Source organism: Centropristis striata, chromosome 15, assembly GCF_030273125.1.
Source record: "Centropristis striata isolate RG_2023a ecotype Rhode Island chromosome 15, C.striata_1.0, whole genome shotgun sequence".
Taxonomy (NCBI): Eukaryota; Metazoa; Chordata; class Actinopteri; order Perciformes; family Serranidae; genus Centropristis; species Centropristis striata.
Window position 1 is genome coordinate 19719671 of NC_081531.1, and position 24042 is coordinate 19743712.

Consider the following 24042-nt stretch of genomic DNA (forward strand, 5'->3'; position numbering starts at 1 on the left):
CTTACAGTTTAACAATGAGCTCAAATTTCATTATTCCATGTGAGCTTTGACTCGGCATGAGATTTTTTTTTCAGAGAATTTTCATCTGGCCTGTAGCTGAACATTATTCATAATGCATGACTCAGCCGCAGTCTGACACCTGGCTCTGTTTGGATGGCTGAATATGTAATTAAACCTCTTGGCCTCTGCTTTTGCCTCATCAGTCTGAACATTAGCCACTCACTGAGGCTGTATTGAATGCTGATATCAAACAGGCAGCAGGTTTAACAATGCAGAAATACTTACTGTACCTGAGGCAGAGATGAATTCTGTTTTGTTCTCTGTGTCCTTCTCCTCCTTTGAACTGATTTTTGCTTTCGTTGACTGGTGCGTTTGTTTGGTATTGGTCAGGAATATATTTGACTGCAGTCATGATAATCATATCGTCCATGTTTATTCCAAACACAGATATATATATATATATATATATATATATATAATTTTTTTTATGGCATTATTGCAGTTACAGGCATTGAATAAAGGGCCGAAGTCACTGACATCTTGCAGGCAGCTGTTTTCAGGCGAAAAGCTATGAAAACCCACTGTTCCCTACCTGCTCAATACCAATCACAAGACATACTGTTGGTGAAAATAATGGAGCAGTTAGCAACTAAAGGGACTGCTATTTTCTTTAAGAGTTGGTGGAGCCAAAAAAAAAGCTAAAAGAGAAAATAATTGATCAGGTGGATGCTGAATTTGCTCCATTGATGCTGAATGTGTAAAAAAGCAACTGTTTGCCATGTCAACTCAATATTTTTTTTACATTTTTAGAAGAAAGTTTGAAAGATTAGGGTGGTAACCAGACATAGCTGTGTTTCCATTAAAGTCAAATCAAATTTTGAAACGTCGCATTAAAGAAAATGCAAACTAGGGACGTTTCCATCAACTGGTTTAGAGCAAATAAACAAAGCTGCATAAATGTTCTCGGTCAGAAGATGGCAGTGTGATGTATTGCTGTAGGCTAATTCCTCAATAAACAGTAGAAGACAAAGAGATAATGCGAGAAAGAAAACAGAAGACGAAGAAGAAATTAGGCAAGAGAGAAAATATAATAAAAGAGAGGTTGCTAATCTGACAACTTTGGCCACCCATGAGATAAAATATGTCTTTGGGAATTATACTCAATTGGGCAACTTATAATTGTTCTTTCATGTCAGCTCGTCGTGACCGGCAGAGCGGTCATTTAACTCATGACTGATCAGTCATGAGTTAAATGTTCGCTACGTCAGAATTTATTTGAATAAAAGGTTTCCATCTCCTGTTTAGCGCATTAACTTTTTTGCGGGGAAAGAAAACAAAAAGCAACCTCAAGGGAGCATAACAATTTTATACACATTTTGGAAATTTTTGGTGTTTCCATCAAGCTTTTCTCATGCGCATCGAAAAGCACAGTGAAGTTGCATTATGGGAAATGTAGGAACCATTGTTTTTGAAGCTGTACCTGTATATATATAGAGAGACTGAAAGTTAGGGCCTGTTTGACTGCTGTTGCATTGACTTTGGCAAAAGACACTTCTGTGATTGAATGTATTAGTTTCACTATCAAAACACTGTTGATTCTGTAGACATTGTTCATCTATTTATCATTTTATGGTGAGAGGACATTATTACTCATCCGTTTAATCATTTAATGGTGAGAAGTATTGGTATATTATTTTACAAAACACCATAAAAGCAAGCGAGTCCTTTACGCAGGGACAGATAGTCAGAACAAAGGCCTCCTAGACACATTCAAAGACAAGCCAGTGTGTGCTTGTATGTATGCGTGTGTGTGTGTGTGTGTGTGTGTGTGTGTGTGTGTGTATGTGTGTGTTTGTCTTTGTCACATGGTGGGAACCAGCAACAGACAGCACACTCACATCGTGGGCACCAAAATCTTGGTGGGGACCAAAATGCTGGTCCCCACCAGGAAGAGCACTGAATCCATGGAAAAGAAGGCCAAAGGGATGCCCTGTCAACTTTTCAGGGGTTGCCCCACAATGCATGAAAAACCGGTTTTGTGTGCTTAAGTGTGCTTAGCTCGGTTAACTCAGTACTGCCACCTACAGGTCGGACCTCAAGAGTCAGAAACACACACTTTATACACACTTGGCACATCTGCGCATGTGCAAGCAGTTCAGGCCGCTAATTAAGTATGCTAATCAGCCACTAGCTTGCCTGAGCTGACAGGTGGAATTTCAACAAGGTTTTGCCATTTCTCCTGGATGTACTGACACAAAACAAGTGCTTATTGACTCGACAGACAGAGGAGATAACTACACGGAGACATTTTCGGCATTTGACAGCTCTGTTTTCAGCTGAACACGTGGAAGAGTGGCTTTAACAGAAAGGTAAGTCATGCTTTGATGACTTTAAAATGTATTTCAGTGAGACAGTTTGATTTTTTTATATTTTTATACTGTTAAAAGCCCACATTTAATAGCCGATATATATCAAACTTAATGATTTCTCACAAAAACAGGGGTAGTTGTGTTTTTAAAAAGACAAACAGCAACTTCGGCAGGTTGCATTTGGTCATAGATTGAAATCTTAAGAGTTGAGGAAGAGCTACCGACGTTAGCCGAGCGGCTAGCGCTAGCTAATAGGCTAACACAGGAGTCTGGGGCAGCAACGTGAGTTGCGCGTGAGCCGCGCGCGTGCGCCGCGCGCGCGCACGTGACGTGCGCGTGAGGTGCGCACGTGCCACGTGAGATGCACATGAGCTGCGGTCAACTGTGCTGTGAGTTGACTGACTAACTGGTGACTACTGTGAGTATCCTGTTTAGTTTGACTTTAGTTTCCTCTTGTTTAGAGCATCATGCAGCTATTCAGAAGCTGAAAATTCAGCGCAGATGGCAGTAGGGATAGGGGATACATAGAGCAAAATCTTGAGAGTTGAGGGAGAGCTACCTGACGTTAGCAGAGCAGCTAGCGCTAGCTAATTGAGCTGTTGGCTGTGCTAAATATTGCCATTCATGAGTTTCCACTCATAACATATTCTTAAATATAAGGTAAACACATACGTATAAAATATATGCAAACATATGTACATGTGCTTTAATTTGCACAAGACATTCATCATTAACATTTATGGTTGTAATTCAGTCGATAAAGTACATATTTTATATAGCCTGATTTGCTATTGTGTGGTGGAAGAGAGGTGGGGTATTGTTTGAAGTCCAGAATGCTGCTATTTTTTCCCCCCAATTTAGATTTGATAATATTGAGTGGTTAATTTTCTGACTGTGCTATTCTCATATACATAATGTGGTCTATATTTGGCTTTCTAACATAACCCAAGACATGTTTATCAAATGTAAAATTTATAGGGATATCTTGTAATATTATAATTGTTTTGTGTTTAATGACAGGATTTCCAATGGCTGCAAGGAGGAGGAGGGGGAAACCTCCATTACAGGATGCTATAGAAAATGCTATCAAGGCACAGGACAAGATAGCAGAATTAGAAGTGAAGTACATCAATTCCTTTAAAGGTACTCTGTTTGTGTGTTCTTTCAGGGTCCAAAATTAGAACCAGCCACCTGCAATAGGCAGGTAGATGATCACTTGTGTAACACTCTTTGTTTTGTCTTGCGGTATGAATCCAGCATACCTTAACCCTTTCATGCATAGAGGTCACTACAGTGTACAGCTGTTAAAAAGTGCTTTTTCTCTATATATGCCTGTAATTTTGGGCACTGCTGCATATAGTCCACACAAGTGGAAGCTAATGCATCATCCCATACAAAAAAAGTAGTAGTAGAGCTCGTGCTCTCATCAATGGAGGATCCATGAAGATACACACCAGAGGCAGACCCAGTGCCACTCCATCACTGGCAAAACAGAGAGTAGTGTCTAAGGCCCCCTCTTAGATCTGGTTTGCCCCCAGAAACCACTGGCCCCAGCTCAAGGAAGCAAAAAATGCCAGTAGATGCCAAGATGCTGCATGCACAAAGAACCAAGTAGATCTGCATGCAGTGTCTTGCAGCTTTGTGCCCAAGATGCTTTGGCAACTATCATAGAAAATAGTCTCAAACATGAGCAACAAGCATGATTTGACAGGAAATATGATACATGCTATAAGACACTATGAGAGAATATGCTCAGTTCAGAGACTTAACAAAAATACAGTATGACATCCCTAAAGATAAATAAAAACGCCTAGTGAAAAAATAAGTTTTATGTTTATGTTAACTTTTATATTTATCAATAGAGCTCAAATAGAGAGGCCTACAGAGTAGTGGAGGAACCACCATTCCAACAGAATACCATATTACAACTGTATAACTAAATTACAACTATACCCATATAACTACCATGTTATTACATTGATGTGGTTTTACAGTACAAAACGCATGAAGTACACTTGAGTGGACAAAAAAATATTTCTTTATAGAATAAAGATAGACATTTTTTTTTTCAAACCTTGTTTTACATCCCTAATGATGTATAAAAATACTTAGTAAAAAATCCTGATTGAGTTTATCATAATTCATGCATGAGAGGGTGTGCTTGCACCCCTCCTATCTGTGGTCAGTGTTTCTGACTGGCAGCCTAGCATGACTTCATCTGACTGAATTATAGCTGATATTTGCTAAGTTAAAATTGTTTTCATGTCAGGTCCAGGACAATAAATTGACAGTTTGTGTTGTTTATATGTAATAACATGTAATGTGTTTGACCAGGTCGAGGGGTGTTTACCAAAACCCATTTTAGTAAAGGCGACTTTGTGGTGGAGTACAGAGGACAACTAATAACATCTGAAGAATCAGCAAGAAGGAGGAGGACCTATCACAGATCATGTACTGTTTTCATGTTTGATTTCCACTGGAAAGAAAAGACATGGTGGTAAGGTTTTGATTGATTATGAAATTTGAGTTTTTTCAATGTGCAAACAAATGTGATAATATATTTTTTTAAGTTAGCATCTGTAACCATTAGTAGTTAGAGTAATAGCAAATTACATAGGGTAATTTAATTAGTATTTAAATATTACCAAGCATAATCATTTTGTTACTTTGTGAAGTATTGATGCATCTCAAGAAGATGACAGCCTTGGACGATTAGTCAATGACGACAACAGACATCCCAATTGCAAAATGAAGAAGATCGTAGCAGAGGGCAAACCCTACCTCTGTTTATTTGCTCTGAGGGACATTCATCCAGGAGAAGAAATCACATATGACTATGGTGAAAGTGATTGGCCATGGAGGAAACAGGTTTGTAATAACTGTTGGTCAGTAATCGAGTGAAGAAAGTCTAATGATTGCAAATAATGGCTTCTTGTCAGCTCTTAACAGCCACTGCAGTGTTACAACAGGATACATACATGTCACATCAACAATAGCAAAGTTGCACCTATGCCAAAAAATAAGATTTTAAGCCAGATACATAGAAATATTCTAATTTACACAAATATATTTATTTTTCCTTTGGCTTTTTCTTCTGGTTTAGTTTGATAAATGTGTTCTTGTTGATGAGCTTCACATTAATTTTTAATTATTATTTCAGTCATGTCCTGAGATGACCTCTGACACAGAAGTCTCCAGAACAGCAGAGAAGACTGCAGAGAGGCATCCATCCACCACCATGCAGGTAAGAATCAATTGTATTTCAACATTGTTTTTTCTTTTTTAATCAAATATTTGTAAAGTTGACTCTTGTACATACAGTTTTGTTTAGTTTAGATCAGTGCTACTCTGATGTTAAATATGTTGCCAAGCACAGTCAGGTTTTCCTGATTGAGTGGGGACCGCCCTATCATATACTGTGGCTGCTGTGTTACACACTTGTCAGGTGTCTTATTTGTGGGGACCACGTTAGCTCAGTAATACTCTGCATATTTACTGCACTGACATGACTTTTTCAGGCATTAAGTTAACAAAACACCATGTATTACACACGGCCTGTAACACAGGCTAAGTTTGCTCTCTACAATTCACACCAGTCCTTGGCCACAGGTCAGTTCAACCCTGTCATCCCTAATATTCACTTGTTTTTAGCTGTAAAAGTCACTGCAGGGTTATAGCAGGATACATACATGTCACATCAATCATAGCCAAGTTGTACCTATGAGAAAAATAAGATTTTGAGCCAGATGCATAGAAATATTGAAATTTACACAAGTTTCTTCATTTCTCCTTTGACTTTTTCTTATGGTTTAGTTTGAAAAATGTGTTGTTGTTGATGAGCTTCACATTAATTTTTAATTATTATTTCAGTCATGTCCTGAGATGACCTCTGACACCGAAGTCTCCAGAACAGCAGAGAAGACTGCGGAGAGGCATCCATCCACCACCATGCAGGTAAGAATCAATTGTATTTCAACATTGTTTTTTCTTTTTTGGTCAATGATGTGCAAAGTTGACTCTTGTGCATACAGTTTGGTTTAGTTTAGTTTAGATCAGTGCTACTCTGATGTTAAATATGTTGCCAAGCACAGTCGGGTTTTCCTGATTGAGTGGGGACCGCCCAATCATATACTGTGGCTGCTATGTTACACACTTGTCAGGTGTCTGATTTGTGGGGACCACGTTAGCTAAGTAATACTCTGCCTATTTACTGCACTGACATGACTTTTTCAGGCATTAAGTTAACAAAACACCATGTATTACACACGGCCTGTAACACAGGCTAAGTTTGCTCTCTACAATTCACACCAGTCCTTGGCCACAGGTCAGTTCAACCCTGTCATCCCTAATATTCACTTGTTTTCAGCTGTAAAAGTCACTGCAGGGTTATAGCAGGATACATACATGTCACATCAATCATAGCCAAGTTGTACCTATGAGAAAAATAAGATTTGGAGCCAGATGCATAGAAATATTGAAATTTACACACGTTTCTTCATTTCTCCTTTGACTTTTTCTTATGGTTTAGTTTAAAAAATGTGTTGTTGTTGATAAGCTTCACATTAATTTTTATTTATTATTTCAGTCATGTCCTGAGATGACCTCTGACACCGATGTCTCCAGAACAGCAGAGAAGACTGTTGAATGGCATCCATCCACCACCATGCAGGTAAGAATCAATTGTATTTCAACATTGTTTTTTCTTTTTTAATCAAATATTTGTAAAGTTGACTCTTGTACATACAGTTTTGTTTAGTTTAGATCAGTGCTACTCTGATGTTAAATATGTTGCCAAGCACAGTCGGGTTTTCCTGATTGAGTGGGGACCGCCTAATCATATACTGTGGCTGCTGTGTTACACACTTGTCAGGTGTCTGATTTGTGGGGACCACGTTAGCTCAGTAATACTCTGCCTATTTACTGCACTGACATGACTTTTTCAGGCATTAAGTTAACAAAACACCATGTATTACACACGGCCTGTAACACAGGCTAAGTTTGCTCTCTACAATTCACACCAGTCCTTGGCCACAGGTCAGTTCAACCCTGTCATCCCTAATATTCACTTGTTTTCAGCTGTAAAAGTCACTGCAGGGTTATAGCAGGATACATACATGTCACATCAATCATAGCCAAGTTGTACCTATGAGAAAAATAAGATTTGGAGCCAGATGCATAGAAATATTGAAATTTACACAAGTTTCTTCATTTCTCCTTTGACTTTTTCTTATGGTTTAGTTTAAAAAATGTGTTGTTGTTGATAAGCTTCACATTAATTTTTATTTATTATCTCAGTCATGTCCTGAGATGACCTCTGACACCGATGTCTCCAGAACAGCAGAGAAGACTGTTGAATGGCATCCATCCACCACCATGCAGGTAAGAATCAATTGTATTTTCAACATTGTTTTTTCTTTTTTGGTCAAAGATGTGCAAAGTTGACTCTTGTGCATACAGTTTGGTTTAGTTTAGTTTAGATCAGTGCTACTCTGATGTTAAATATGTTGCCAAGCATAGTCGGGTTTTCCTGATTGAGTGGGGACCGCCCAATCATATACTCTGGCTGCTATGTTACACACTTGTCAGGTGTCTGATTTGTGGGGACCACGTTAGCTAAGTAATACTCTGCATATTTACTGCACTGACATGACTTTTTCAGGCATTAAGTTAACAAAACACCATGTATTACACACGGCCTGTAACACAGGCTAAGTTTGCTCTCTACAATTCACATCAGTCCTTGGCCACAGGTCAGTTCAACCCTGTCATCCCTAATATTCACTTGTTTTCAGCTGTAAAAGTCACTGCAGGGTTATAGCAGGATACATACATGTCACATCAATCATAGCCAAGTTGTACCTATGAGAAAAATAAGATTTGGAGCCAGATGCAAAGAAATATTGAAATTTACACAAGTTTCTTCATTTCTCCTTTGACTTTTTCTCATGGTTTAGTTTAAAAAAATGTGTTGTTGTTGATGAGCTTCACATTAATTTTTATTTATTATTTCAGTCATGTCCTGAGATGACCTCTGACACCGATGTCTCCAGAACAGCAGAGAAGACTGTTGAATGGCATCCATCCACCACCATGCAGGTAAGAATCAATTGTATTTCAACATTGTTTTTTCTTTTTTAATCAAATATTTGTAAAGTTGACTCTTGTACATACAGTTTTGTTTAGTTTAGATCAGTGCTACTCTGATGTTAAATATGTTGCCAAGCACAGTCAGGTTTTCCTGATTGAGTGGGGACCGCCTAATCATATACTGTGGCTGCTGTGTTACACACTTGTCAGGTGTCTGATTTGTGGGGACCACGTTAGCTCAGTAATACTCTGCCTATTTACTGCACTGACATGACTTTTTCAGGCATTAAGTTAACAAAACACCATGTATTACATACGGCCTGTAACACAGGCTAAGTTTGCTTTCTACAATTCACATCAGTCCTTGGCCACAGGTCAGTTCAACCCTGTCATCCCTAATATTCACTTGTTTTCAGCTGTAAAAGTCACTGCAGGGTTATAGCAGGATACATACATGTCACATCAATCATAGCCAAGTTGTACCTATGAGAAAAATAAGATTTGGAGCCAGATGCATAGAAATATTGAAATTTACACAAGTTTCTTCATTTCTCCTTTGACTTTTTCTTATGGTTTAGTTTAAAAAATGTGTTGTTGTTGATAAGCTTCACATTAATTTTTATTTATTATTTCAGTCATGTCCTGAGATGACCTCTGACACCGATGTCTCCAGAACAGCAGAGAAGACTGTTGAATGGCATCCATCCACCACCATGCAGGTAAGAATCAATTGTATTTCAACATTGTTTTTTCTTTTTTAATCAAATACTTGTAAAGTTGACTCTTGTACATACAGTTTTGTTTAGTTTAGATCAGTGCTACTCTGATGTTAAATATGTTGCCAAGCACAGTCGGGTTTTCCTGATTGAGTGGGGACCGCCTAATCATATACTGTGGCTGCTGTGTTACACACTTGTCAGGTGTCTTATTTGTGGGGACCACGTTAGCTCAGTAATACTCTGCCTATTTACTGCACTGACATGACTTTTTCAGGCATTAAGTTAACAAAACACCATGTATTACACACGGCCTGTAACACAGGCTAAGTTTGCTCTCTACAATTCACATCAGTCCTTGGCCACAGGTCAGTTCAACCCTGTCATCCCTAATATTCACTTGTTTTTAGCTGTAAAAGTCACTGCAGGGTTATAGCAGGATACATACATGTCACATCAATCATAGCCAAGTTGTACCTATGAGAAAAATAAGATTTGGAGCCAGATGCATAGAAATATTGAAATTTACACAAGTTTCTTCATTTCTCCTTTGACTTTTTCTCATGGTTTAGTTTAAAAAAATGTGTTGTTGTTGATGAGCTTCACATTAATTTTTATTTATTATTTCAGTCATGTCCTGAGATGACCTCTGACACCGATGTCTCCAGAACAGCAGAGAAGACTGCAGAGAGGCATCCATCCACCACCATGCAGGTAAGAATCAATTGTATTTCAACATTGTTTTTTCTTTTTTAATCAAATATTTGTAAAGTTGACTCTTGTGCATACAGTTTTGTTTAGTTTAGATCAGTGCTACTCTGATGTTAAATATGTTGCCAAGCATAGTCGGGTTTTCCTGATTGAGTGGGGACCGCCCAATCATATACTGTGGCTGCTATGTTACACACTTGTCAGGTGTCTGATTTGTGGGGACCACGTTAGCTAAGTAATACTCTGCATATTTACTGCACTGACATGACTTTTTCAGGCATTAAGTTAACAAAACACCATGTATTACACACGGCCTGTAACACAGGCTAAGTTTGCTCTCTACAATTCACATCAGTCCTTGGCCACAGGTCAGTTCAACCCTGTCATCCCTAATATTCACTTGTTTTTAGCTGTAAAAGTCACTGCAGGGTTATAGCAGGATACATACATGTCACATCAATCATGGCCAAGTTGTACCTATGAGAAAAATAAGATTAGGAGCCAGATGCAAAGAAATATTGAAATTTACACAAGTTTCTTCATTTCTCCTTTGACTTTTTCTCATGGTTTAGTTTAAAAAATGTGTTGTTGTTGATGAGCTTCACATTAATTTTTATTTATTATTTCAGTCATGTCCTGAGATGACCTCTGACACCGATGTCTCCAGAACAGCAGAGAAGACTGTTGAATGGCATCCATCCACCACCATGCAGGTAAGAATCAATTGTATTTCAACATTGTTTTTTCTTTTTTGGTCAAAGATGTGCAAAGTTGACTCTTGTGCATACAGTTTGGTTTAGTTTAGTTTAGATCAGTGCTACTCTGATGTTAAATATGTTGCCAAGCATAGTCGGGTTTTCCTGATTGAGTGGGGACCGCCCAATCACATACTCTGGCTGCTATGTTACACACTTGTCAGGTGTCTGATTTGTGGGGACCACGTTAGCTAAGTAATACTCTGCATATTTACTGACACTGACATGACTTTTTCAGGCATTAAGTTAACAAAACACCATGTATTACACACGGCCTGTAACACAGGCTAAGTTTGCTCTCTACAATTCACATCAGTCCTTGGCCACAGGTCAGTTCAACCCTGTCATCCCTAATATTCACTTGTTTTCAGCTGTAAAAGTCACTGCAGGGTTATAGCAGGATACATACATGTCACATCAATCATAGCCAAGTTGTACCTATGAGAAAAATAAGATTTGGAGCCAGATGCATAGAAATATTGAAATTTACACAAGTTTCTTCATTTCTCCTTTGACTTTTTCTCATGGTTTAGTTTGAAAAATGTGTTGTTGTTGATGAGCTTCACATTCATTTTTAATTATTATTTCAGTCATGTCCTGAGATGACCTCTGACACCGAAGTCTCCACAACAGCAGAGAAGACTGCAGAGAGGCATCCATCCACCACCATGCAGGTAAGAATCAATTGTATTTCAACATTGTTTTTTCTTTTTTGGTCAAATATTTGTAAAGTTGACTCTTGTGCATACAGTTTTGTTTAGTTTAGATCAGTGCTACTCTGATGTTAAATATGTTGCCAAGCATAGTTGGGTTTTCCTGATTGAGTGGGGACAGTCCAATCATATACTCTGGCTGCTGTGTTACACAGCAGGTGTCAGGTGTCTTTATTTTTGGGGACTACATCAGCTAATCAGACTGTGCACATTTACTGACACTGACATGACTTTCTCATGCATTAACCCAACAAAAATCCACGTCTTCATGCTAAATTTGTAGGCAGCATATTTTTGATAAATCTCAACCAACTTGAACCTTGAAAGGAGTAACCCCAGATTTCCACTGGATGCGGAACGTGTCTGCTTTGGAAAGAGTCTGTGTGCCGGTGTCCATCAATACCTACTGGTTCCATCTGTGATGTGCACTGTTGCGGCTCTGCCGGACATTGGAAATTAGAGGATTCACCAGATCTTGTTAATTCACACATAATTGCGCAATATACCAGTATCTAGTCTTCACAGAGAGAACCACAAAACCATAGAACAGTTTATGGTGTCCATCCAGAGGAGCAGAGGGTCTTCAAGGTGTGAAATATGATCTGCTGTGGCCACAGACTGTTTTATTTTGAAAATAAGCTTTTTGTTTTATTTTGTGTCTGTGCACAACTTCCTGTCCGGCACGACCTTCTCTGTGCTGAATTTACGAGTTGTTCTCCAGCGTCTGGCAAAAATAGAAGCTCTGCATATCTGCTGCAGAGGGCTCCAGACTGCCGTAGCCGTGGCGCAGTGCATCCGCATCCAGTGGAAATTGCAGCAATTTCTGTTTCATTTGTGTTAGGTTGAGATTAGGAGATTAGGTTCTGAAATGGGATTTTGCATTGTTGTGTAATTTTCTGTTAAGATGCATAAAGCTGTTGTAGCAGTCTTTAAGAAAAGTCACTTTTTGTCCTGTAGGACTTGGATGAATCAGACTCTGATCATTCAGCAAACAGAACTGGAATCATTCCTTGCCTTGTTGGCTACACAGATTCTGAAGAATCTCCCGGTCCACACACCAGCTCTTTACAGCTAAATGAAAGCTGCGAGGTACTTTGATGTCGATATTGTACTGACAGGCATTAGACAAATTTGATTGCTACAAACAGTTTTTTACTTTTCTTTTTTTTTTTTTACATCATAGACATGGAGTCTGTCTTCTGAATCTGAACTTACCCTCACTGACCAAGACAAACAGTCTATTCCAAGATTGAGGAGGACCAAGAGCATACAGGTGTGCAACACACACAATGAAGGGAAAATGTTGATACATATATTTAACATTTCTAAAGCTATAGTATTTCCTTTATGACATGTGTATGCCAGATGCTTAAGTGGCATGGTGCCTGAAACTGAATTTACCTTTTTTTCTCTTCACTTGCTCCTGAAGATGAAAGGTCGAGTTGACTTTGATTCAGATGAGCTTTATGATCACACCTCAGATGACAGTGGAGAAGAGTATATTCCTAAGAGTGTTGAAGATTCTTCTGAAGATTCAGACCCTTGCGACATTAAGACTGACCAGAAAATAACAAAGCTCAGATTTCCAAACTTGGGGAAGACAGTAGATGTCAGAGATGGATGTCTCCCAGTGACAGAACTTGTCCATGCCACTTTGAATCCGAAGAGAGGGCGCTCATCTTCAAGAAAAGAAGGCACCTCTGGTACAAGGCGAAGAAGAAGATGTTCAAGCAGTGTGCCTTGCCCAGCAACACAAACAAGTACTGGTAACTTATCAGAACAGAGTGGAGGGGGCGACTCTAGACATAGAGTCCTGTTGGATAATTCGGCACATGATCTAGAGCAAAATCTACCTGACAGCACCTCTTCCCTGGGTGGAGTGATTGATGATTTACTTTCCATACCTGCTGTTTGTAAGAAAGAGGATGGATCAAGAATGTATAACAAAAAGCAATACTGTCTGTACTGTAAATTGGGGGTTATAAAAATGGCAAGGCATTTGGAGCGCGCTCATCAAGACAAGTCCGAGGTTGCAAGGGCTGTGTCCTTCCCAAAAGGCTCAAAAGAAAGACGGATGCATATGGAACACTTGAGAAACAAGGGCAACTTTGCACATAATGTTGAAGTATTGAATTCTGGTGTTGGAATTCCTGTTCCTCGCAAGCAACCAAAGGATGAATCTCAAGTGCAGAATTTTCTGCATTGTGCATATTGTCAGGGCTTCTTTACAAAGAAAGTCCTTTGGAGGCACATGAAGATCTGCAAATTCAAACCTAGTATTCCACCTAAACCTGGCAAAACACGTGTCCAGGCGCTTTGTGGATTTGCTGCGCCTCCACCACCTGGAGTGAAGGAACAACTTTGGAAGCTCCTGAACAAAATGGTTCGGGACGACGTGTATTTTGCTGTCAAATCTGATCCATGTATCATGGAGTATGGTGAACATTTATACAACAGGCTTGGGTATGATCCTGGCAAACATGAATACATTCGCCAGAAATTGAGAGAGTTGGGACGGCTTCTGATATGCTCAAGAAAAAACACTCCCTTGAAGATGATTCAAGATCACATCAAGCCTGCAAATTTCATGTACGTTATTGAGGCAGTTAAAGACGTTGCAGGCTACAATAGTGAAACAGATGCATACAGGTGCCCCAGTCTGGCTCTCAAAATTGGATACAGCCTGAAAAAGATTTCAATGCTTGTTGAAAGCCGTGCAAATGTACAAAGTGACTACAGTGCAGCAAAGGATGCTCGTACATTCCGCAGCGTGTATGAAGCCAGGTGGAATGAGCTGATATCAGCTGCATCACTGAGAACACTTCAGGAGTCCAAGTGGAATACTCCTCAGTTGCTTCCATTCACAAAAGATGTTCAGACACTCCATTCCTTTTTAGATGCGCAGCAAGAAGAACTTTTCAGCCAACTATCCTCAGAGACGTCCCCCCAGACCTGGGCACAGCTGACGAAAGTCATTTTGACTAAAGTCATTTTGTTTAACCGTCGAAGATCTGGGGAAGTGTCAAAAATTCCGGTTTCGGCTTATTTGTCTCACAATCCATCAGACCCACAGGAGGAAGTGAATTTAGCACTCTCAGACCTAGAGAAGAAGCTCTGTCAGCATTTCCGAAGGATTGAAATAAGAGGTAAAAGAGGACGAAAAGTTCCTGTACTTTTGACCCCACCAGTGCAAGCAGCATTGGATCTGCTCATCAGAAAAAGACAGGAATGTGGGGTTCTCCCAGAGAACACATACCTGTTTGCACGACCATCAACTCTCATCTGCTTTCGTGGATCTGACTGTTTGCGACACTTTGCCAAGGTCTGCGGTGCAAAAAACCCTGAAAGTCTGACTTCAACAAAATTACGCAAACAAACTGGGACCCTGTCACAAGTCCTTAACCTCACTAACACAGAGCTCGATCAACTAGCAGATTTTCTTGGACATGACATTAGAGTGCACAGACAGTTTTACAGACTTCCAGAGGGCACTCTCCAACTGGCTAAAATAAGCAAGGTTCTCATGGCTCTGGAGCAGGGGTGTCTGGCAGAGTTCAAGGGGAAGTCCCTGGATGACATTTGTATTGATCCTGAAGGTACCAAATATTTAATTGTTCTACAGAATAAAAAAAACAATTTGTGTAGCCGGACTTAATTTCTTTGGTATTTTTTGAGTGTGTGAGGATCAAGTGATGCATTTTGCACTTAGTCAATTTCCTTCCTCCCCTCTTTCAATCGTCCACAGAGAATGTACACCTAGACAGCGACCAGGAAAGAGACCCTGAGGCACCATGTGAAGCAGACGATGAGTCAGACTCACCAGGTAAGCCCACCAGCCCCAATATGATCCTTAAATGTGTCCATTGTCGCAGATCCATGGATAACCACAATTTTATTGGCTAATTTTGAGTTTATTCTGATATTGATATTATTTAAATATTGATAAAATATGTATGTAAGAAAATGTAATAAAGGCCATGTTTGGAGAGTGGCACAATTTTCACAAGTTTGCCTTACAATGGATTTGAAGCAAAACCATTAAGATGTGATTTAAGTTGACTTTCAGCTTTGAATAACAAAAATACCAGGTTTTCTCTTTGGGAATTGGTCATTTCTATAGAGAGTCCTACATTTTCAGAGTTTCAACTGTAATTGAAAAAAAAGATGAATTTAGATTACATTTTGATATTCAAAGGTTAACATTGCTATTTCATCACAAAATATGGTTTTGTCCTTCATAAAATAAAAAAAATCCACTAATTGTGACAACTTTTAAAACAGATGTATATTAGCATGAATGACATGTTTCCTTCAAATACTTCATACATTAAAAGGGAATGGACATGGATGGTTCACTGAGGGATACAACTGCATGGCAGTAATTCCATTTTTCCCCCCCTCTGGCTTTCAGAGAATGCAACCACAACAGAGTACAGTGAGACAATAGGGCCAGATGTGAGACATACAGTCAACAATGCAGCACCACAGCAAGATACTGTGACGACTCCACAGGCCAGAGATCATCAGAAACCTCTGAAAGGGTTAAAAGGTAAAGTTTTGTCAAATTTAGATTTCAAGATTGGCTGATTTCAAGATCAAAAATGTAAGGTAATGAGAGCTACTTGTTTGTGTTGTGTGTTGGTGCACAGGACGACAACCTAGCAAGAGAAAGATGTGGGAGAAAGAGGAGATTGCTGCTGTCGAAAGGCACATGATGTCCTTCATCACAACATGCCGTGTTCCAGGAAAAAGTGACTGTGATAAGTGCCTTAGCGCAGAGAAGACTGCTCTTAGGAACAGAAATTGGCTAGCCATTAAATTTTACATCAAGAATCGCATCACAGCTCTGAAGAAGACAATGTAAAGTTCAAAACTAGTAGACAAATGTTAATTGTCAATTTGTTGTTTTGGTTCATTTAGAATCAAGCTCACAAAAAGTTGGCTGTTCAGTTATTTGACAGGTTCAAATATCTGACTTGAGTTTGTATCAGTCAGTAAAATTGTGACATTGGTTTACCAACATAACTGTTATGTTGTTACATTTACTAACATGTTGATTAGTAATCAGCAATCTCTATGAGAGGTTGAAGAATCTGACCAGGTTTTTCTGTTTGTTTTGGGGTTTTTTTTGCAATAAAACCTCTCAGTGATGTGACCTATATCTTGTGGTAATGCAGACCTTATTTGTGATCCAGTTAACACTAGGTTTATATGATAATGGGGCTGTCAAGCAGTTAAATACATTAGTCTGTGATGGCAGACTCTACAAAGTAAGTTAAACCTGAGGGTGTGTTAAGTGGTCCTAACAAAGACAGAAAAACCAGAAGTGTGTATATTGGGACCCCATTAATTACTATAAACCTGACAAGTCCCCATTAGGCTGTCCCTGGTCAGGTGAAGGACTCTACTTTGTCTGATTGACAATTTGAAGTGACATATGTTTTTCTGGCTGCTCCAGTAAACTGCCTGATTTTATTCAGTGCTGTAGCACCTTCAGAAAGGGTGGTTCCCACATTGCATGTCCTCGTCTTGTGTCCCTACAATGTAGTAAAGACAAGTATGTGTGTGTGTGTGTGTGTGTGTGTGTGTGTGTGTGTGTGTGTGTGTTTTTGTGTTTGTACTTCACCCAAGAGCAGACGCAGGAGAAAGAGAAGAGTCCTCCACCCACCCGAGTCCAACCAACATGTAGGGAGATAGAATCACTGCACTCCATTTCACCTGGAAAGCCCGATTTTTCGCTGCAGGCAATAAGCTATGCTACAGGGAGTCTGTGTGAGTGTGTATGCGTGGCTGGAGGGTTTTTTTCTTTACATCTGTACCTCCAAAGGCCGGACGATTTGTATTTATTCTTTCCTGGGAGGCTCGCTGAACCTGTATTTTCATTCATTTCACCATCCATACCTTCAAGGCTGTGACCATCTGTATTCTCAGACATGTGCTGGGCCTCCGAGGCTGAAAGGCTCTGTGTTTTCTACTCTTTTACACCTCAAACGCTTCAGATGGATGGATTTCCCATTGCTCGACTGTAAATCTTTCATGTTTGCAATTGTCTGAACTTAAAGAGCCAGCTGTAGATGGGTCTGTCCTGCAGTCACCATTGCTTAAAGTTTCAGTAACCTACTCTTCTTCTTTTTATTACCCTCAGTTTCATTCTGAAATTACAGTCATGGAAAAAGTATTATTATTATTATTTGTTTTCTTCAATTTCTTGTTCATTTTACTGCCTAGTACAACTAAAGATACATTTGTTTGGACAAATATAATGATAACAACAAAAATAGCTCATAAGAGTTTAATTTAAGAGCTGATATCTAGCCATTTTCCATGATAATAACCAAAATCATTATCAAGAAAACCATGGAAAATGTCTATATATTAGCTCTTAAATTAAACTGTTATGAGCTATTTTTGTTGTTGTTATATTTGTCCAAACAAATGTACCTTTAGTTGTACCTGGCATTACAATGAACAAATGCAACGAAGAAAACAAAGGTGGTCTAATATTTTTGTCTATTTTTTTTTTTCCATGACTGTAGGTGCTTTCATGATTATTGAAGGAGCCAATGAAACCAATTGTTAAGTACTTTGTATATCAAGAAATGTCTTTTTCCCATTTTTCCCAACATAAAACAGTCTGTAATTTCAAAGTTTTTATAGTTTGTCCCAAGTTGTTTTCACTGTAGTGTACTGAAAACACTTGTGACATAATATAAATGCCATCAAAAGCAGACATTTACAGATTAAAGATGAGCCAAAAAATGTGCAGTTGAGACACAAAAAGGTCTCTTTACACCTAAAAAAAGAAAAACTGCAAACACACAAACCAGCTCCCATGCCAGCAAGCGTTCTGGGAAAATTGTGATCTAAGATGAGCTCTCTCTGTTGGTTTGTATTATGTATGTAGGCCACACTAACAGACACATTCTACAATATATAAAAGGCCAGTTTCAGGATATTTCTGTCTGACATTTTTTCTCTCATTTTGTAACCCATTTCTTAAAGTCACAATGACCTGTCTTTTGCTCTCTTTCTGCACAGTTCGCACAGTTCCTTGGCACATTATTTTCTCCAGGAAGTGATCTTGTCAAAAGTTTAACACTGCATCAGCAAGTGGCTCTGTGGAAAAATTGAGTTAACATAATAGACAACCTGCTTGAAATTATTCAATATGCTCCAGGCTTCTATAATTACCATCAAAACTGTTGCGACATGATAGATGTGCTTTATAGAAAATACATTTTTCACTGTGGATTGACAATGTCCTGTATCTGCATCCTCCAACACTTTATTGGAACTATAAGATGCTTTCACCAAGGGGAGAAATAAAAAAAAAACCCACACATTTCCCAGTCTGCACCAAAAGATGTTATACACATTTCTCAGTAATGCAGTAGGGCTGGGCAATATATCGATATAAAAAATATATTGATATATTTTTAAATGTGATATGGAATTAGACCATATCTCATATATCAATAGTTAAAAAAGGTTTCCCTTTCTTTATATATAAATGCTGCCCTACTCTGGTTTGTCATATTTAGTTCTTTTATAATGTTTGTTATTCTTTTCTCATGTAAATATATTTTTATTTTAGAAAAAGATTGGCTTATTTCATTTCATAGGCTATTTTTATTTCAGATATTTTTTATTTGAATGTGCACTTTATGGAGCTTTGATTTTTTCTTTTAAAAAGGCACTTCTGTTGTTATGCAGTATTTATGTTCACTTAAATATATGGTGTCAATAAAACTATTTGTGACATGTCATATTTATCGATATTCAGCATAAATATTATCGGGATATGACTTTTGGTCCATATCGCATTATTGCATTAAAAGCTGCAGATTTTTATTACGTTTATGGTTTATTACGTTTGTGGGCATTATTACATTCGCGGGCATTAAAATGCTTTTAATATATATATTATTCATGTTAGACCACCCCACCAGTCTTGTGGTATTCATTTAGTTACTTCTTGTTCTGATCACGGTTTCATGAGATAGGTTACTAGGCTGCATCTGTCATAATGACCGTGTCCGACAGAAAAGAAAGAGACAGAAAGACATTGAGACATGAGCCACCCTGTAAATTAGCACATAATTGAGTTCAGTGTTGTAACTCCTTTCATGAGACAAGTTGCTTCTTTTTTTTTTTTTTATCTTTCACCTTCTGGGACATGATGACAGGTCCATGATGACTGGCCGCCTTTTTTCTTAGTGGCTTTGATCATTTTGTCAAGTCAGATGGATCAAAGCATCAAGGATGTGCAGATGATGTCTTAGTCTCTGTTTCGGTGAAGACATGATGTTAAGAAATAGAAAGATTTGCTAACAAGCCAGCTGACTTGATGACTTGTGAAGGCTAATACAGACTTCGCAAGAACAGACATTTGTTCTCTCTCCCAGTGAGAGAGAACAAATGTCTCTGTACTTGACGAATCATCTGGGCAGAACTTTTTTCATGTTTGGTGTCCGAGAACTATTGTGTGATTGTTTCATGCAGCACAGGGCAGCTGTTTTTTTATGGAAAAAGTGACTCGTTGGTTTACACGGTGGAGCATTTAACAGCTGTAGATCCAGATACTTCCTTCAGAAATGAGTAGAATCCAAAAACAGAGAGTTGATATTGGACTTCTATTAATTAATTATTATTGGACTTCTGTTCATAAGCTGGGCAGATACACTTTGTGTCTATTAAATGTGTAAATAGGCAAATATTTGCCAATATGTTCACTCTTATAATGTTGTGCTTACAGCTTCCACAGCTCCAATTGGCCCAAAGAAAAGAAAAAAATCAGCTAATGTAGGTTTAGATTTATTCTAGACATTCCAAAAGTTAATCATTGTGACGAAATTTTACTTTACTTTACTATACATCCAGACCAAACCCAATGACAGTCTGGCAAACTGGGTTGTCTAATGAGGTGGAGAACAACAATCATTTGCTTCTTCTAAATTTGCCTGAAGGCTGCAAAGATTTTGGTCTTATCCACTGATAATGCCCCTGGCACCTGGCTCTGATGCCTGCACTGCTAGTTATTCATTCTTTTTTAGTTTGGCTAAGAAGGAAAACTTGAACTTTGACGAAACACTCATCTATTTTTTTAGAACCTGAAGCGCGTGGCAGAGGTGTGGATGGACGAGTACGCCGAATACATCTACCAGCGCCGCCCCGAGTACCGCCACCTGTCTGCAGGTGACATGACGGCCCAGAAGGAGCTGAGGAACCGCCTCAACTGCATGAACTTCAAGTGGTTCATGAGCAAGGTGGCCTGGGATCTGCCCAAACACTACCCACCTGTGGAGCCTCCTGCTGCTGCGTGGGGAGAGGTACAGTCAGCTCTCAAAGCTTACTCACAGAGACAACTTTGTCTCAGCAGTAGGTTTGTCATATTTAAAGCCATGAATCACAAATACAAGAAATGTTGGCCTAAAGAAGTCTGAACTATAACTCAATGCATTGGCTCTACTTTATAAGAAAACCTTTAGTCACTGTTACAGATTAAAAACTCCTGTTTTACATATATGATGATCATGTTTGCTAACTTACACCTTAGTGTCCTTGTTTGTGTTATAGATTCGGAATGTGGGAAGCAGCATGTGTATGGAGAGCAAACACTTTGTTTCAGGGAGTCCTATCCGCCTGGAGAGCTGTGTGAAGGGCCGGGGCGAGGTCAGCTGGAGCCACGGACAGGTGAGCAGCAAAAACAAGAAATAGTATTATTTTAATCCAAAATAGCCTTGTGGGAAGTCTTCAGGCTTGATTTTTTTAATTCTAACCAAATGCAAAATACAAAATTTTACCATTTTTCCATTACAGCACGAGTCATTTTGCAGTCTAGTCTAGACAAATCATGCACAAATTAATCTAAAAATGCTAAACAATACATCAACTTAATAATAATTTATTTTAATGAGTAGTCAAAAGAAATAAATGCAGTGTTAGTCTTTTGCGAAGCGCTTTATGGAAGCACCCAACTATGCCCAATGCCCAACTATCAACCCAATGTGTTATATGTAATTGTTTTTTCAGTTTTGGTTTTCTTCTAGTTAATAAGTAAATTTCAGGGTAATATTAGAGGTATTAGTATTATGAGCAGAAGTCTCTCTTCTTGTAACTGAATCAACTTGGGTCCTGAGTTTGACTACATCCAAATAATATTATCTTGTACAGGGTCCTGCTCTATTGCAGCAGGTATTTAGTCTGTAAATCAATATATCTATTATATGAGTCATCTCTGTATTTACCAGTTCTGATCGTGTCACAATGGGATAACCCTTTAGAATTGTGTCTCTTTGTTTTTAAGTTAATGAATGCACATCAGTTTTTGGTAGGTTTTCCAGAGGTAAGTGTAGGATTGGGTTGAACACATTACTGTATTTTAGTAAGAAGATAGGAATTCAACAGCAAGGGCATTTCATTATAACACGTAGCTGTTAATGGAGAACAACTGCTGTGAGTCAGAGAGAGGAATCGCAAAATTGAAGTTGTTTTTTGTTTTGATTGTCTCCTTAGTGAATCTATTTCTTCTTGCTAAACTCTCATTATGTCCCTGCGTAAATTAATTTGACATTAAACGCCATACCAGCACAGCCCTGCTTCATTATCTTTGCATTGTTCCAAAGGACTCTGTTTGTTCTCACGCATCACACCGAAGATCTTTAAGCTGAGCTCATAATACAACCTTAATGGATTGAATGCCACCTTTTGTTTCAGCAGCTGAAATACTGTGCCTCGGAGCTCTGACACTTTAATTGCTTTAATCTGAAGATGCATTGTGGTTTAATCTGTGTCACAGTTGCGATCTGTATTCAGCGCCAGCGAGAAATTGATTCACTGCAAATCACAGGAGGCTCTCTGGCAGCTGTCCTTGTCAGGGATTTTTGATTTTGTACAAGAGGAGAGGAGGAACTCATTCAGAAAGTCTTAGTGATGTCCGAGTGGTTGTTGCTCCTCCAGCTCACACTCTACCATGATTCAATTGTTTCTATTCATTTATTTTATTGTTATTTATTTATTTATCATACTTTATTTTATTACCAGTTGCAACAGCGTGTGGCTGGTATGGTTTTTACCTCGTGAGTCGGTGTGTGTGTGTGTGTGTGTGTGTGTGTGTGTGTGTGTGTGTGTGTGTGTGTGTGTGTGTGTGTGTGTGTGTGTGTGTGTGTGTGTGTGTGTGTGTGTCATCATGGCAGAATGTGGTCCTGGACACTCCTGTTGTGCCAGACAGGTTTTATTACACAAAAGTGTCACAGTTATGCAAGATGCAATCATTAAATGCCACGTGTCTAGTCTTGAATAACCTGAAAGCAGAGTTCAAAAATGGGTGTGGTCTAAGAGCAGGGGCAGTGGAAGTACAGAAGGTTTATTGCATTGAATATACAGTGCTTAGCAAAATTATTGGAACACCGTTTTATGCCACATTTGTCCTAAATTAACAGCTTTAGTAATTACCAAAATCGATTTTTATGTTTCTGTAATGGTTAATACATCAGTATGTAGAAGTGCTTTTAACAGAAATTACATTTTTAATGCTTTTTCAAATATACTGTTTTACAAAAAAACTGTAAAGCACATTATTATTTCTTGATTAAGAAGTCAAATTATAGTTATTAACTTGCATTCCTGAACAGAAAAATTAGTTTTTGTGGTTGAATGTTATGCTTGATTAATTTCAGAGAAGCCCAGTGAGCCAGCTCAAATTTAGGTATAAATAATATATTTCGGTTTATTTGCCAAATCAGTAACAATAACATTGTAGTTTTAAACAAGCTTTTGAAAGATTTCTAAAACATTTATGTTTTCTCGTTTTTGTGACAGGTGGTCTTATAAATTTGTTAAGCACTTTACCTGCAATGGTCAAAAATCGGGTGAATCCTAAACAGTGTTTCATCTTCAGATTGTCAGTAGGAATATAAATAATATACCTACTAGCATAATTAACTGTGATTTGAACCAGCAACCCACACAATCCAAATGAACACGTTTTAGTCAGTCAGTTTGATACATTATAAAAGTTATGATCCAAAGAGGCAACACTGACTTGTGATCCTTAGATGAACTCTCTAAAAGGAAACATAAACGTGCCAGGACAATAATACTGAGTGTTAAGGCCACAGCAACACTCGTAAACAGTTTTTCAAGTCAGAGACGTTTTGAAATGTCCTTTCTTGTGTCAGGGTGAAAACCGGAGTCTTAATGGAAGAAGCAGGATACAAACCATTAAGATTTTACCTTGAACACACAAAACAACATTTTGCTGCTTTGAGGGTTTGAGGGAGATGCTGTAATTAAAGGTCAAGGTTTCAAACATTACAGACCATAGTATCTGCCTCTCCATTTGTTAAGATTTATTTTTTCCTGCAGGTGTTCACATTCGGCTGGAGAGAGGACATTCGGGTGGGTGACCCCATGCACACTAAAAAAGTCTGTTTCGACGCCGTCTCCCACAACAGCCCCGTCACCCTGTATGACTGTCACGGCATGAAGGGCAACCAGCTCTGGCGCTACAGAAAGGTACGGCAGAGGAAATTGTCCACCACTGTCAAAACCCACACCACAAACACATTTCCTCTGTGTATCAGTCTCCCTTTTCTTCCTTTTTCCTTGCAAAAACAACAAAGCTAAAAACACAACTGCTTCATAATAAATGACTTCAGGGCTACTTAATCATTCTGTAAAGTTTTGCACA

General features: G+C 38.7%; 3 protein-coding genes across 4 annotated transcripts in view; all 3 read left to right on the forward strand.

The window, feature by feature from the left end:
• LOC131986188 (polypeptide N-acetylgalactosaminyltransferase 10-like) overlaps nt 1-24042 on the forward strand; it is a 115810-nt gene that overhangs the window by 87194 nt on the left and 4574 nt on the right. Inside the window, exons 9-11 of the mRNA XM_059351025.1 lie at nt 20459-20680; nt 20928-21044; nt 23718-23867. Coding sequence (XP_059207008.1) covers nt 20459-20680; nt 20928-21044; nt 23718-23867 — 489 coding nt within the window. The remainder of the gene's footprint in view (nt 1-20458; nt 20681-20927; nt 21045-23717; nt 23868-24042) is intronic.
• LOC131986189 (N-lysine methyltransferase KMT5A-like) lies at nt 3137-5968 on the forward strand. The gene is made up of 4 exons (XM_059351026.1): nt 3137-3512; nt 4704-4866; nt 5045-5237; nt 5530-5968. Exons 1-4 carry the CDS (start codon nt 3383-3385, stop codon nt 5653-5655), a joined length of 612 nt encoding a protein of 203 aa, XP_059207009.1. The 5' UTR covers nt 3137-3382; the 3' UTR covers nt 5656-5968.
• Nucleotides 9643-16919, forward strand: LOC131986187 (uncharacterized). Of its 2 annotated transcripts, none has more exons than XM_059351024.1 (7): nt 9643-9886; nt 12309-12440; nt 12535-12624; nt 12781-14947; nt 15097-15174; nt 15763-15900; nt 16001-16919. In XM_059351024.1, the coding sequence occupies exons 1-7, from the start codon at nt 9815-9817 to the stop codon at nt 16213-16215; spliced, it is 2892 nt and encodes a 963-aa protein (XP_059207007.1). In that variant the 5' UTR covers nt 9643-9814; the 3' UTR covers nt 16216-16919. The 2 variants fall into 2 exon arrangements, with proteins under 2 accessions (XP_059207007.1, XP_059207006.1); XM_059351023.1 differs by lacking the exon at nt 9643-9886 and adding an exon at nt 11232-11312.